The 16,332-nt window shown below is 33.4% G+C and overlaps 1 protein-coding gene across 1 annotated transcript; it reads right to left on the reverse strand.

Annotated features, from left to right (window-relative positions):
• Window positions 1-12,755: 12,755 nt before the first annotated feature.
• LOC129889933 (uncharacterized) lies at window positions 12,756-13,355 on the reverse strand. The gene has a single exon (XM_055965410.1). It carries the CDS (start codon window positions 13,353-13,355, stop codon window positions 12,756-12,758), a length of 600 nt encoding a protein of 199 aa, XP_055821385.1.
• Window positions 13,356-16,332: the final 2,977 nt, after the last annotated feature.

Here is a 16,332-nt window from a genome sequence, read left to right on the forward strand (position 1 = left end):
GCAATTCATAATGAGTTAAATAATTTTTGGAGGGAATTTAAAATATAGGAGGGTGCACTAGAGGAAAGACCATTCAATGTTGTGAAAAGCTTTCTCAAGATTTATTTTGAGGACGAAACTCCCTTAAAAACTTTTACTTTTGGACATATGGCGGATAATTTCTTGAATTAGAATAGCATTATTATAGGCTCTCACTCCTTTGAGAAAAGTAGTTTGTTGAAGGCAAATAAGCTTGTCACGACCCAAAATGGACCATTAGTAACACCAACACTTAACCTCCTAGGTGGACGAACCAACAATACAAATCCCAACTTATATTAGCTATTCAACTTATGAAATATGATAATAATGCAGAAGCTCAAATATTATTGAAGTAATAAATAAAAATTCAGTAGAGTCTACTGCATATCATTTTCTAAAATCTGAAAGTCATCACATCAAGGACATCTAATCTTAAATTACCAAGTCTAAGAGAATCTAACATGAGCTAGAAGGAATAGCTCGCCCTGGAACCTGATTGCTGGATACTGGCTAGAGTTGAGGTTGAGCCAAAGTCGATGGAACAATCGTTGCACTCCACAAAATAAAACAAAGAAAAATACAAGTAGGGGTCAGTACATGACAACATGTATTGAGTAGGTATCATCGGTCGACTCGAAATAGAAATCAATATACACAAAGTAATAGCGGAAATCAACTGTAGCACTTAACACGTGGCAACCAACAAGATCAAAATCAAGTGACAACACAATAAACAATTACATAATCAGTCAATAATATCAAGAGTATACATGAGAACTCAGGGCTCCACACCACGATCTTTTGGGAAATGAATTTTTTGAGATTGGATAGTATTAAGTCATTTTAATATGTTTTCCTTTAATATTATCGTATCGGAATGTGACACCTGATCTAAATATATCGTGTCGGCTCGTGACACCTGATTCAAATATATTTACTGTGTCGGCTCGTGCACCCGATCCAAATATAATTACCGTATCGAAATATGACATCTGATCCAATAATATCGTATTGGAATATGACACCCAATCTAAATATATCGTGTCGAAATGTGATATCCAATCCAAATATTATTAATTTATCATTTTTTATTATCACTTTCCACTTCATTAATAATATTTTATCAAACCTTCTTTATTCAAGGCATCACTTTTGATAGAGCAAGTTAGAGATTATGAATTTCACGGTCTTGGGATTGCAGACCAATCATAACAATATTTCAATCATCCAAACCACAATAATTAAATGCATAACAAACTTCACAACATTATTCAACCACTATCAAACTCTTTATGATATAGAATAAACCATAACCTACATCAATCAAAGAACCGAAGCCAAGCAAGCTAATTTACCAATATTTTTCCTTTCTTAAATGCCTTGGAACGTTTTCAATCTATCAAGTATACAATATTCGTAAGAAAACGAGTCCGTAGACACCAATAATATATATATATATATATATATATATATATATGTTTAACCTAGACTCAACAACTCACTCAACTCTATAATCAATTTCCTAAAACTTAAGACTAGAGTTAAGCCTCAATTCCTCTGATATCATAAATTTAATAATATTCATATAATACAATACACCTAATATTTAATTATCTATCTCAATATATCAGAATATTAATTATAATGTGATAATTTAAAAGAACAAATTTTAAAACGGGGGATAACTAATTCGAACTAATAACATACCAAGAAGACCAATTGCAGAATGTTACTATTGCCATCAATTCAATCACTCCAACCATCATCTCCCAATCATTATCCATGATTATTCTAGAATTTTATAAATCATTACTTAATAATAATTAACAATAGAATATGTCTTCACAGTTTTAAGAACCCACCAGAATTGAATATCCTCTCAAAACCTCTTACCCCATTGTGGAAGATAAAATTTGTGAACCTAGTAAAGCTTAAAAGGATCTCCACCATAACACAAATTGATTTTGGTATGAGAAGTTGAGGCTTCTGATCAACATGGAATTGTTTGCAGTACATAGCTACGTGACAAAATACTTAGATTAGCCTTTAAATTGTTTGACCGAATGAGATAGGAATTTGAAATCTAATTCATTCAACACTAACATATCATACTAAAGAATTTCCACCCAACACCTACACAATATATATATATAAAATAACATTGGAATTTTTTTAAGCTTACCTGAAGCAGTTTTTGTCTCCAACTATGAGTTCTCTTCCACTTCTTTCATCTGAGGGTTTGAGCCCTAATGTATATGTATTATAACTAAATAAATATTAATAACCCCCTTTAACTTATTTTAATAATTAAAGTGGTATAAGGTATTAAATAAATTATCAATTTAGCCCACCGATTAAATTATGGTCTAAATTTACCCATCAACTAAATAACCGTAGTTATCAAATAGTCCAAAATTTCATCTAAAATTTACGGGATGAATATTTTATAGAATAAAAAGTTCTAGTACTCAAAACGACCTAACGGACCATTACATTAGATACCAATTTACTTTTAAATTGAATTAAAATAATATAATTTAACTTTAAAAATTAGTCAAATTGACTTTCGAAAATTGCAATATGACAACTAAAATGGGATGGAGGGAGTAATAATTTGAAGAAACTTTTGGATAGACACTAAAAAATTAGAAGAACTTTGTAAACAAGGAAATAACAAAAATGGGGGATAAATTTAAAATACCTCATCATATTATATATTTGAGTAAATTTTGTTAAATTTGAAAGTGAATATTTTTATAGTTAAATTAAATATAATAATTGGAAAAGAACTCGCGGTTGGATGAACTATTTTAGTAGTTTAAGTTATTTTTATGAGGATAATACATCAAAATCCCTCGAACTTGACAACATAACTTACTTTAATACTTTAACTACACGAGTATTTAAATGTCTCTCTTAACAACTTTGAAATGAATTAAATATCACCCTGAGGTCATAAAACCACTCTCATCTGCCATATCATCGCCATGTAAGCACCACATCACTGTCATATCAGCATCACGTCATTAATTTTATTTATTCTTCAACATTTATTAAATTAATTTATCCTAATTAATTAATTAAAAATATATATTTTTTAAAATCAAAATATAAAAATGGCCCATTTTTATTTCCCCCCAAACCCCACCACTACTAAAAAACTGGTAAAAAAACGATGAAATTAACAGCGACGGACTGCATCGCTCAAAAATGCAACGGGATTTGAGACGCAATCTGTCGCTTTTTTATATTTTGTTTTTATAAATACCGGTGGATAGGGACTATATGTTTGTCGCTATTTTTGGCGGGTTTTTGCATTATATATAAATATATTTAAAAATTAATTATAAAATAAAAATAATGACGGAGTCCATCGCTTTTAATTGAAAATAATTAAATATTATTTAAATATTGTATCTCCGTCCGTCGTTTTTTATTATATTTTATTTATCAATTTGTTTTTGAAATAAGCGACGGACAACATTTCCTAGTCTATCGCTTATTTGGTCAAAAGGCGGTCAACTATTTTAAAAAAGCGACGGACAGGGCGACTCTGTCCGTCGCTCCATCTGAAATATTTGAAAACTCAGCCCGACTTTTTTCTCATTCTGCTCTCTCTCTCTCTCCCTCTCTCTCTCTCTCTCTCTCTCTCTCTCTAAACCCTCCCCCTTCTCTCTAAAAATTCCACCCCCACCCTCCGCCGCTGCCACACCCTCCCTCGTCGCCATTGTTGCCGCCGCCCCTCCCCACTGTCAGCCTCTCTCTCCGTATTGTTAATAAGGTTAGTTTTAGGGTTTTAATTTTGAAAAAAAAATAATTTGTTGATTTGTTAGTTAATTTGTTTTACATAATTTGTGTAATGTATGTTATTAACATAGCTAATTTGTATATGTGATTTTGAATTGGTGAATGTTAGAAATTAGATTTTAGGTCCTTTCTTTGTGTTGAGATTTTTGAATTAAATTGAGAATTAAATTTTTTTTGTTGGAGTTGGAATTAAAGTGTTGTTGATATTCAAATATTATGTTAAGTTTGGTTAGTTCTTGAAGTTAGAATGTGAATGAAAATTTTAGGTCCTTAGTTTGAATTGTGGTTTTTTTTAATTAGATTGTGAATTGGGTATTGTGTTAGTTGGATTTGAAGTGTTTTTGAAGATAAAATTACGGTTAGAATATGAAGTAATTAGAAATTAGAATTTAGGATTTTTTTATGTTTGGAAGATAATCAAGTTGGAAAAACATTGGGTTGAATGATTTTTGATGTTTGGAAGATATTCAAGTAATGAAGTTGGACTTTAGAATTTTTGAACTTAGAATATTTTTTTGGTTTATATAAATTGTGAAGTTTAGACTTTGGAACTAATTAGAACTTTTTTTTTTATGGGAACAGACCCTACACGAGGCTCCCACCTCTCGTGCACAGTCAGGGGTTGAGCAGCACCCCCAAGCCTTATCATAAATAAAATTAAAAAAAATACACAGAGGGGGACATAAACCTTACCTCCGAACTTAGGATGGTTCATGAGTCAGTCGACCTACTCAGGTCGGCCTACTCATCCCCATTACTAGATGATTAGAACTTAGATACTTGAATTTTAGGATACCTGAATATAATGTAGAACTTGACCTTAGAACTTGAATTTTGAACTTGAACTTAGAACTTTGAACTTGAAATTTTATTTACTTTATAAATCTTGTTGAATTGTAGTATTTATGAAAACATTAAGCTAATTAGAGTTGGACCATATTCAAAGTTATGAACTTAAACTTTAGGAATTTTGGAAGTGGAACTTTGAAATTTTTTGGTTTGTATATGTTTAAACTCTTTAAACTTTAGAAGTAACTAGAACTTAGAAGTTCATATGGTTATTAACTTGAACTTTAGATACTTGAATTTTAGGAATTCAGAACTTTATAAATTATTTTAGACTTTAAAACTAATTAATTAGAACTTTATGTTGTCATGAACTTGAACTTTAATTAGATACTTGAATACTCCTATTTTAGAACTTTAAATTGTATATACTTGATACTTGTAATTTTGTTCTTATTTAACTTAGAACATCTGACTTGAATTAATTAGAACTAAAATTATTTATAATTTGAACTTAATTATAAGTTGAATTAGTTATAATTTGAACTTAATTATTATATGAATTAATTAATTATAACTTGAATTTAATTATTATATGAATTAATTAATTAGAACTTGAATTAAATAGAATTTGAACTTAATAATTATAAGTTGTGTTGACACCCAATTTTGACCCTCCACAAACATATATTGGTTATAAAGCTTCTTCAATTTCAAATAATTTTAAAATAATTTGCTTGCAAAATCCAAAATATTTTAAACCTATTTTGACAATTTTGATATTTTTTGAACAAAATATATATAATTACTACCTTTACGATTATTCGAAAATCATCTTTAAAAATATATTTTTTAAACTAAAAATTATGTTAGTTATGTTAGTTTAATTAATAGATTTATATTTTTATCAATTAATTTAAATTTAGGTTAATTATTTTACTTTGTCGAAATTAAGAAGTTCGTTAATTAATTGATATTAATTCGTCTTATTAAAGTTTTAGCCGAATTCACCAATTAAATCAATTTGAGTATCTCCTAAACTTAAATAGGTGAAATTTGCAATCTGTTTGGCCCAAGTTTTGAGTCCAAATTTTCAACATAAGTTGGCTCAAATCTAATTAATTGGCCCAAATATCGTTGGCCCAATTCTTACTTCTATTTTCTATACACATAACTCAACCCATTATATAATATTCATCTCATACCAACATCTATACGAAAACACGTATACACAAACAACCTTTCAATTTCCAACATACACATGACAACACCAACTTACTACAATACATATATTATACTTATACAATACCAACCCCACCCCCTTTTGTCCTTTTCCTTTTCCACCTTCCAATCCCACCTAAACCACCTTTTCTTTAAATTCTCAAACATCATCATTCTCTTATCTTCATCTTTTTCCTTTTCCTTTTATTTTTTTCCTTTTTCACCCCACCAATCCATCATTATTCAAAAACAACATTATTTTTTTGGTAACTAATAGTTTTTATTAATCAGCAAGAAATATTTACACAATCATAACAAACTACATCACAGTTTGTTATCCAACAAGAGATAAAACTCAAAGTAAGACCTCAAAACTACAATTAATTTTCAGAAGAGGAGAGATTGTTGCAGTCGAGTACTAATCGCCCAAGGAGCTCTCAAAGTGCACATATATGTTATTTCCTTAGTTATCTCTTCATAGTTTCTTTTTTTTTCTTCAAAAGTTCTCTGGTTTCTTTCCATCCATATTGCATAAGAGCACTCAACATATATTAATTTGAAGAGCTGTGCATTGTGAGACTTGCCTTTAGATTGTTTCAGAGTTCATTCCAAATGCATATCTCATGTATCAGCTTGAAAGAGTGTCCATTTAATCCAATTAAGCAGTTTCTTCCAAATAGCTCTAGTAAATTCACATTGAGTAAACATGTAACGCATTGAAAACTTCCATGTCAAGACCCGAACCATCATTCATAGGCGTATAGGCTTTAACCCGATGACTTCTAATTTCATATATGAGTTAGGATCAATTTATAAGTAATTGAAGTGTGTTGTATGTGTTTAGGGGTCATAAGGGATCTCTAACACCAAGCCAAGTCCAAAGAATTCCCATCGACTAAGTTTCCGGAATGAGTTCGTATAAGGGTCAACTTCAAATGACCATTTCTCCCGGAATATAATGATCTGTATGGACCACGACCTACCAAATAAAAGGTCTTTGAGTCTTCTTTCCAACACCACCAAGATTGTAATTTTTGGAGTTTGGAGTCAAAGGTTATGACCATTTTACTACATACTAGTACTGCAGGGATTTCAGGCCTAAGCGACCATTGCAGGATTTTTAGGCCTGGCGCTCCAGTGGCGCAACACGCCACTATAGCGCCAGAAAACAGCCTCAGTAGTTTGGTCTCTGGCGTGATGCGCCACTATTTGGTTGTAGGGTTTTTAAGGCCATTTTTGCTTAGCGCTGCAGTGGCGCGACGCGCCACTATAGCGCCAGCAGGGTCTTAGCCCATTTTCTAGATATTTAAGGGGCATTTCGGCCTTTCCTTGTGTGTTACCCAAAGTGAGGTCATTTTGAGAGGAAAATTCACCTAGTAAGAGACTCCTAAGCCTCCTTTCCTCATTCACTCTCACTCACACTCTAAGAACAAAAGGCCCTAACCTCCCAAGTGCTCTCAAGCCTTCTTCCTCCATCTCCAAGAAGATCAAGCCTCCATTCCTTTTCAAGTTTTTCATTCAAGAGTTGACTCCTCAAGGTATGTGAGCTTCCATCCATGGGTCCTTCCACCCATGGAGTACAAAAGTTCCTTTCAAAATTTATATTGAAATTTTAAGGGTGAATCTTCATGGGTTTTTATATGATGACTTTAAATGCATAAATTATGGTGTATTTTGAGTTTATTTACCTATATTGATGTATTTTGACTCTCAATTGCATGAATTGAATGATTTGCTAATGTGCCTCTATGAAGGCTTAAAGGAGGGTTTTAAATATGAATGGTGGATTATTTTGAGATATTTTAAATTGATGCATTTCATCATTCTCTTGCTTGCAATAATTCTTCAAAATACATTTAAAGGTTTTATGAAGAAATTCCACCTAGTTTTCCTCAGGATTAAAGTAAAGTGAAATGGAGTTGAATTGGAAGTTTATGAAGCAAATGCCCATGATTAAGGGAGTCTTGAGAAATGATTGAATGATGATGAAAGGGCTTTTAGCCAAAGAAGGGATTCAACGTGAAGGGATAATTCTCACATAGTTGATTCAAATAAAATGTTTAATGAGCTATTCCACCGGAAATGATTTGATGTCTAAAGTTATACAATGCTTATGTTATTATGATATATATATATATATATATATATATATAAATGTTATTCCGTGGGATTTGACCTAGCACCGAATGTAGCTTGTAGATGGGGATTCGACCTAAGGGGTCCTTAAGTAAAGTCTCATGTTGCATTAACTATGTGCCACCATAGGAGCCCTTGTCGGCTAGGCCCTTGTAGCCACCAAATGTTAAATAAATGAATGTAAATTGAATGGAGTTCTACCCGGCAAGTAGACTCCCCATGCCAACGTAGGGGGTTATGTTGGATTCCATGTAATAGCTCACATGGTCTTAACTGTCGGTTATGGTCACTTCCCCACAGAAATGAATATTTTAAGGTCTCCTATGATGATGTTCAATGCATGCATTCACTCATGCATATTGATTTCTCTTGTCCCTTTTATGTTCTTTATTTCATAGCATACTCACATACTTAGTACATTCAAAGTACTAACGCATACTTTTGCCTACATGATATCACCATGTAGGAACCGACGCCGCTCCTCGATCTCCTCCACGTGGCTAACTCGTATTAGTTGAAGATTTGCTAGTGTTGAGTTCCCATGTTTCGGGAACAACATCCCTTTTATTCTAAGCGTTGGTTATGTAGAATAGGAAGACTTTATTTAAAGCATTTCGTGACACTTATATTGAGGGTGAGCTAAGGACATGTCTTAGCCCCCTCAAAGTCTATTAGTAGAGGTATGTTTGGACATAAATGGATAAATGTTTTTATTTCCGCTTATTATTATTTATCATTACTAATGAAATGCTTAATGAATGCTAAGAGGCTCGAGTGAGGTACCTTCGGGTGTCTTATTCACTGTGTCACGTCTAGGCCCTAGGCTTGGGTCGTGACAAAACAGATGCTCTCTATTTTTCAGATCTTGTTGATAAAGTTTGCATTGTTGGTTGACATCCATTCCTCAGGAGGTTAATCTATCTGTAGTTGGGAGTTTATTTTGCAGCATGATCCACATTGTAACAATAGCCTTTGGTCTTGCACTGTTGTTAAACATCATACTTTTCCAGGGGGCTGTTGGTCTATTACCCAACAAATGCACATAAAAGTTTGCAGTAGTTAGTGAGTCTCTTTAAGTGTGTATGTGTTCTAGTATCACTCTAGCTGTAAGTATCTTCCTAACCATCCATGAAGCATGTTGAGGTATAGGAACATTAAAGACAGTATGAGATTTTATATAATAAGAACGGATCCATCTAATCCATAGTTTATCCGTTTTATGAGCAAGATCCCAGCAGGTCTTAGCAATAGCAGCTTGGTTCCACAGGTGTATGTTGATGAGCCTCATTCCTCCAGCAGAATGTAACATCCCCTAAAAATGTTGTATACGATATTTCAATTCTCGTTTAAATATGATACAGACTCTATATTTTGGACATAACTTTTCATAGGAATGTCCAAATTGGGTGATTCAAATTTCTGCGTAACCACAAGATCTTTACCTACAACTTTTGTGAAGACCATATTTTAAGTTTCGGAGGTTAAGTAGGTCAAATAAATTAATTATTGTAAGACAGAATGCTGTGACGGAAAGGAGTGTTTATAAAAGAAAAATCATATCTTACTGTAGGATTATCCAAATTGGTTGATTCTTGAACAACATAAAACTAGACTTCTATATCTATAATTCTTATGAAGACACCAAATCCTAATAAGGAATTTATCCTGTTCAAACGCAGCTCCAAAAAGGAGTATTCTGTCAAAGATAACTCATTTCACCTACCATGGAAAGATCTAGATACATTTGACATCACTCATGACATAAATTGTCCTCCATTTAACATCATCTATGACATCAATATATTCCATTAAATTTTCAAATTTTTCTTTATAATTATTTTATTTATTGTTAGGTCTCTCTTTCCCACCTATAAATACCCACCTTATTTCCTCATTTTATTCATCAAGCTTTCTCAAGCAAGTCTTCTCTCTATACACTTCTTTACACATTCTCAAATATAGTTTTAGTTCTTAGTAGTGAAGAAATACTATTCCGGTGATTCATATACTCCGGGTAGTACACAAAACATTCCGGCGGGGAGAAAAGTTAGGACTCAAGAGTGTTCATTAAGTCTTTCGGTTCCGACTAAAGCTTCGGATTCCAGATATGTAAGGTTTCAATGAGAGTATTCCTTCCACTCTCATGCCTAAATTATTTTGATTATATGATAAATTATGTTTATTTTCTTTAAGTTTTACTCTAACTCATGTGGGTGTTAATCCATGGGTTCTTCCACCCATGTAGTACAAAAATCTTTCAATTAAGTCTCTTGATTTTAAGTAATATTTTTGTGATGACAATTTTTATTTTTAGTTAATAGTATGAATCATGATTAAACTAATGATTATTGGTCTATTTTGATACAACATAATTTTATATGTATGAATTGATGAATTGCAATTAATTTATTTATTTATATCTTTAAAGGTTCTTGAAATTCATGGTGGGCTGTCTAAAGCATGACTTTTAATTAATGAATTTTAAAGTATTTATGTATATTTATTTACATACATCTTTTCAAGTTGAAGTGATTTGAATCCACCTAGTTTTACTATATTTTTAATAAAGTTTGACTTGAAAGTTTTGACTCCAAATAAATATTTATGAAAGCAATATCTATGATAAAAAAGGGAGTCTTATGAAATGAAAAAATGATGAAATGATATGAATGATTGATTCTTTATGCAATAAGGACAATTCTTGCATATTTGAATTATCAAATATTTTAATGAGCTATTCTACCGAATATGATGTTTGAATTCTCAAGTTATATGCTATGAATATTTTAAAGTATTAAACTATTCTGTGGGATTGACTTAGCACCGAATGAGGCATTGAGGTGAGATTCGATAACGGAATCCTAGTAGCAACCCCTTGTCTCATTAACTATGTGCCAACATAGGAGCCCTTGTAGTCTTAGGCTAATGGATCCATAAATAGCCCTTAAATTTAAAGTTAAAGAAATGAATGAAGTTGACGGAGTTCTACCCGGCAAGTAGTCTCCCCGGCCAACGTAGAGGGTTATGTTGGATTCCATGTAATAGCTCGCATGGTCTTAAATGTCGGTTATGGTTAATTTCCCACAAAATAAATGTTTTAAAGGATATATATATGATTTATTATGCATACATTAAATTATGTTCCATATTACATAAATGTTTTAATGTTTTCCTCAATGTTCATGCATCCTTACATACTAGTACATTCAAAGTACTAACGCATACTCTTTTGCCTACATGATATCACCATGTCGAGATCAGTGCTCCTCTTCGTTCTCGTCCATGTGGCTAGTTGATATTCCATTGAAGACTACTTTTGGTCAGTTCCCATGTTCCGGGAACAATACTTCTTTATCTTTCTAGCTTATGATATGTTAAGATATTTTACTATGGCATTTCTTCTATTATAATTGAAGGTGAGCTAGGGACTTGTCTTAGCCCCATTAAATCTAATAGTTAGAGGTATTGTTGGACATATGTAAGTTGAAGATTTACTATTATGATTTTCGCTTATTTATTTATCATCATTATCTAGGAAAGGCTAAAAGAATGCTAAGAGGCTTGATTGAGGTACTTTCGAGTTCCTCATTCGCCATGTCACATCTAGGCCCTAGGCTTGGGTCGTGACACAGACTTAGGTAAGCACATGTTCTCCCATGCTATCAGTGCTCTCTTGGTGATGGTGTTGGTACCTGACCATATGAAGCTCCTACAATAAGCCTCAATGAGTTTAAGGACTTTTGTAGGTATAATGAATAATTGGGACCAGTAAGCTTGGATTCCAAAGAGAACTGATTAAACTAATTGCATTCTTCCTGCATACGAAAGTTTCTTGGTAGTCCAGGAGGTAATTCGAGCTACAATTTTATTCACTAGAGGTGTCTATTGCATAAGAGATAACCTTTTAGTGGATAAAGGAACACCAAGATATTTGAAAGGGAACTCCCCATAGTTAAACTGGAACTGATGCAATATGGTCTCTTTTATCTGATTAGTGACTCCACCAAAATAAATGGAACTCTTATTCATATTTTCTTGCAGTCCAGAAGCTAGGGAGAACTTGTGGAAACATTGATATATGGTCCCTATTGAGTGTTGATGCCCTCTGTAGAACAAGAGTTAGTCATCTGCAAAGCATAGATGCTTTATTCTCAATTTTGCACATTTAGGATGAAACTTGAATCTTCCATTATCTTTGACTTCATCTAGGCATCTTCTCAAGTACTCCATAGATATAGCAAATAGATAAGGGGAGATGGGGTCCCCCTGTCTAAGTCCTCTTGCAACATTAAAAGGAGGAGTGGGTTCTCCATTTATCAAAATTGTATAGTTCACAGTGTGCAAACACTCAAGTATCCAGTCAATGAATTTCCTAGGGAAGCAGAGATTTTCTAGCATTTGTTCCAAGAATGACCATTCCACAGAATCATAAGCTTTTTGCAGGTCTATTTTGATCATACACCTTGGAGAGATGTGTTTCCTAGAATAAGCTTTAACAAGCTCATTTGCTAGGATGATGTTATCTGCAAGTTTCCTTTCTGGAATAAACCTTATTGTGCTTCACTGATAATATATGTCATAATCGTCTGCAGTCTGGTAGCTAGCACTTTAGCAATGATTTTGTATAAAATGGTACAGCAAGCTATAGGCCTATACTCTTTAATATTTATTGGACTAGCAGTTTTTGGGATTAGAGTGACCATAGTGCAATTGTCTGGTCGATAGAGTTTTCCAGAAATAAAGAACTCTTTGATGGCTATCAGTATCTCATCTTTGGTGATGCTCTAAGTCTTCTTATAAAAATAGGCATTATATCCATCTACTCCAGGTGATATATCATCCCCAATAGAAGCTAATGCATTCCAGATTTCTTTATCTGTAATATCTCTACATAGTTCAGCTCCTTGTTCATATGTGATTGTAGCTCCTCTCCTCATAGTCTTCTTATCAACAACTTGTAATTCTGTACTACTAGATCCCATGAGAGCTTTATAGAACTGAGTGACTTCCTCTTTAATAGTTGCTGGTGTTTTGAGGCTTATTCTATTGAGTGAAGTGAGTTCTAGCATCATTTTCTTATTCGTTCTCTCCTTGATCATTGCTGAAAAATACTTGTTATTGTTGTCTCCGAGCTTTATCCATTTAGCTCTAGATTTTTGTCTGAGTGCACTTTCTTCCACTAGGTTCCATTTCTCAATATTCATTAGTGCTTGACTTTCTTTGTTAAGAAGTTCATCTGTGCATTGTTGATTAATCTGCTTCTGTGTTTGGATTAGTTCAAGTCTACCTTCAGTTATTCTAGTGGAGATGTTTTGGAATTCCTCCTTGTTTACAGTTTTCAAGATCTTCTTTAGGGCTTTCAATTTTGCCCAAATATTTGCCATTTTCCCCTGGTACTAGTTTCTTGTGCCATACTTCTGTTACTTTTTCCATGAACTTGCTATGATCTGCCCAAATATTGAAGAATCTGAATGGAGGCTTGACTGTCCACTGGTTGTCCTCAATTTTGATTAGCATAGGAGAGTGATCAGAGATGTATGGTACTTTATATTGTGTAACCACATGTCCCCAATGCATTATCTAGTCTGAATTGCCAAATATCCTGTCAATTCTGCTATAGATTCTATCAGTACCCATCTGTTTATTTGACCAAGTATAGTAATCTCCTTTCCAAGGTAGTTCATTGAGATGTAAATCATGAAGACATTTGGTGAAGGCTTGAGTTTCAGCTGAGGATACTGGTGCACCATGTAATCTATCTTTTGGATACAGCATAACATTAAATTGTCCAGCTATAATCCAAGGTCTATCAACCCCTTGTTCAATTTGTGCTAATTCTATCCAGAGTTCTTTCCTCTTCTCATTTGTGTTAAAAGCATATATAATAGTAGCAAAACAAGACACAATACCAGTTCTATTATTGATCATGCAATGGATTGATTGAGCAGTAGTTCTACTGTGAGTTACTTGATAATGGTTTGTATCCCACATTAGCCATATCCTTCCATTCTTAGCACATTGATAGTTATTGAGATATTGACATCCAGGATTGATATTTGCAATAGTCTTAGGTGCTTTGTGAATCTTGACTCTAGTTTCGACTAAAACAGCTAGTTTAATACCTTTCTTCTGTAAATAGATTTTAAGTTCCTTCTGCTTATGCCTCTTATTTAGTCCTATTACATTCCATATGATCCAACTCATTAGGTACTGTGTGGATGTTCTCCTTTATCAAGAAGTACTTGATCATATTCACTGAGCCTTCTGGAAGTATTTCCCCATGCATTCTTCTTTGGCCAAGATCCCAAAAATGGGAAATCAGTCAAGTTCAGTTCAGGTCTATATACTACTTCTCCATTCTGAATTCTGCTGGTGGAGCTTTGAGGAACTTCAGCTATTCTTCTCTTTGAATTTGTGTCCACCTGAACTATTTTACCTTTTGCACCTTAGGAGGGCTTATCCTCTACTTGTTTCGGCACTGAAGCTTCTTTTATTTCTAGAGCAGGTTCCCTGATCACACCTGTAGGTTTCTATTCTTGTTCAACTTTTCTAGTGCCTTGCTTCTTCTAGAGTTGAAAGGTTTGTTGTTGCATTGTTTGGCATACATGTCCAACCATTGAGCATTTAGAGTAGAACTTAGGTTTCCAATCATATAGAACCTCCTGCTCAAACACTTTCTCATGAGGGTCCATAACAACAATCTTATCAGGCAGTGGTTGAGTAATATTCACTTCAATCAACATTCGAACATAAGAGATCCTTATTTGTTTAGCAGTACATTCATCAGCATATATTGGGACTCCAATGACACTAGCTATTCTACTCAATGAGCCTTCCCCCCAGCAAGACATCGGAAGTTTTGGAAATTTCACCCAGAGAGGAATTGTTGTAGGGAATTCCTTACTGAAATCGAAATCCACAGTCCATAGTCTAAGAATTATAGGTCTATTATTAATGGTATAAGGCCCTGAGTAGAAGATTTCATAAATATCTTCAGTCGATCGAAATCTAATCACATAGTACCCTTCTTCATAGTAATAGAGCTGAGGTGTTGCCACATTGGACCAGAACTGAGTAATGTATCTTGTTAAAGCATTATAAACTGGTACATTACCTATGAAATAGGTTATTAAGGCAGTGCTCCATTTTTTGATTTCCTGATTTATCTCATCTTTGTCCAGATGGACTATTGGTTTCCCATTCAGCATTTGAGGAGGGATATAATCAAGTGATAATCCATTTGCTGCAGCTCGATTTTTGGTAAATAGACTCATCCACGTTCGTCCCTCTGCTACTACTGCATTTTCACCAGATTTAGGGATTTCTGTAGCTGGATCTACTAGTACTTCATTAGCTGAGCCCTCAGATCTGGGACTTGCCGGCATTACTGTTACAGGTGTTTAAGGGGTATTACTCATGTCTAATTTCTTCGAAGCCATACCTGAAGAGTTTTGTGTAACTCTTTGCTCTACTGCATCCTTATTTGGATCTGGGTTTGAATGCCCATTCCAGTGTCATCTAGTTGAACATGAACTCCCACCGAGCACCCAACATTAGCACTCGGTACTTTTTTAGGTCTTCCTCTACCTCTTCCGTTTCCGCGTCCTCTTCCTCGAGCTCTAGCCATGTCTTCACCGGCGCTTGTAGTGCTCACAATCGCCGATGGTTAGAGAGAGAGAGCTAAATCGCCACAGTTAATTCTCAGTTTGTTAAAAAAAAATTAGTCTCGGATTTTGATTCTTCTTTGTTTTAGTTATTTCTCTCATTTTTTGGTGGGTTCAAGAAATTTATTGCCCTCAAATTCGTCGTCTCAATCGCTGTCCGAAAATAGGTAAAAAATCATTTTTTGGATTTATTTTATTTGATGCATAATTACTTCGCGTCTTCTATTTAGTTTATTTACTATCTTATTTTTTTAATTAGCATGTGTAAGAGTTAATTGGATTAATGATAGAAATTTCTTGTCTTGTTTATAGTTTAGTGATATTTTCATCAAATATGTGAAAACTCTTAGTTTGGTTCATATTTTTTTTCAAGTAGTTTTCTTTGATGATATAGATTTTTACGTTTTCAAGTTTTTCCTTTATCATCATCTAGATAATAAATATATGCTTAAGTTACTTGTTAGTTGGAACTTTCATGGCTTAATTGATTTAAATCTTGTTTTAAAATTTGGTTTAGTGTAATGTATAGGTTAATTCCATGTTCTTTTATTATTTGATATATTTCTATATACTGTTTTTGTTTTCTACATGTATGCATGTTGTTAGTCATTATGTTATCTTATTATGCTTATATGTGACCCTTTTAAGTGTTATGTATATGTACATATGTGTGTTTTTATATTTTATTCTTATGCCT

The sequence above is a fragment of the Solanum dulcamara genome, chromosome 5, assembly GCF_947179165.1.
Source record: "Solanum dulcamara chromosome 5, daSolDulc1.2, whole genome shotgun sequence".
In the NCBI taxonomy this organism is placed as follows: Eukaryota; Viridiplantae; Streptophyta; class Magnoliopsida; order Solanales; family Solanaceae; genus Solanum; species Solanum dulcamara.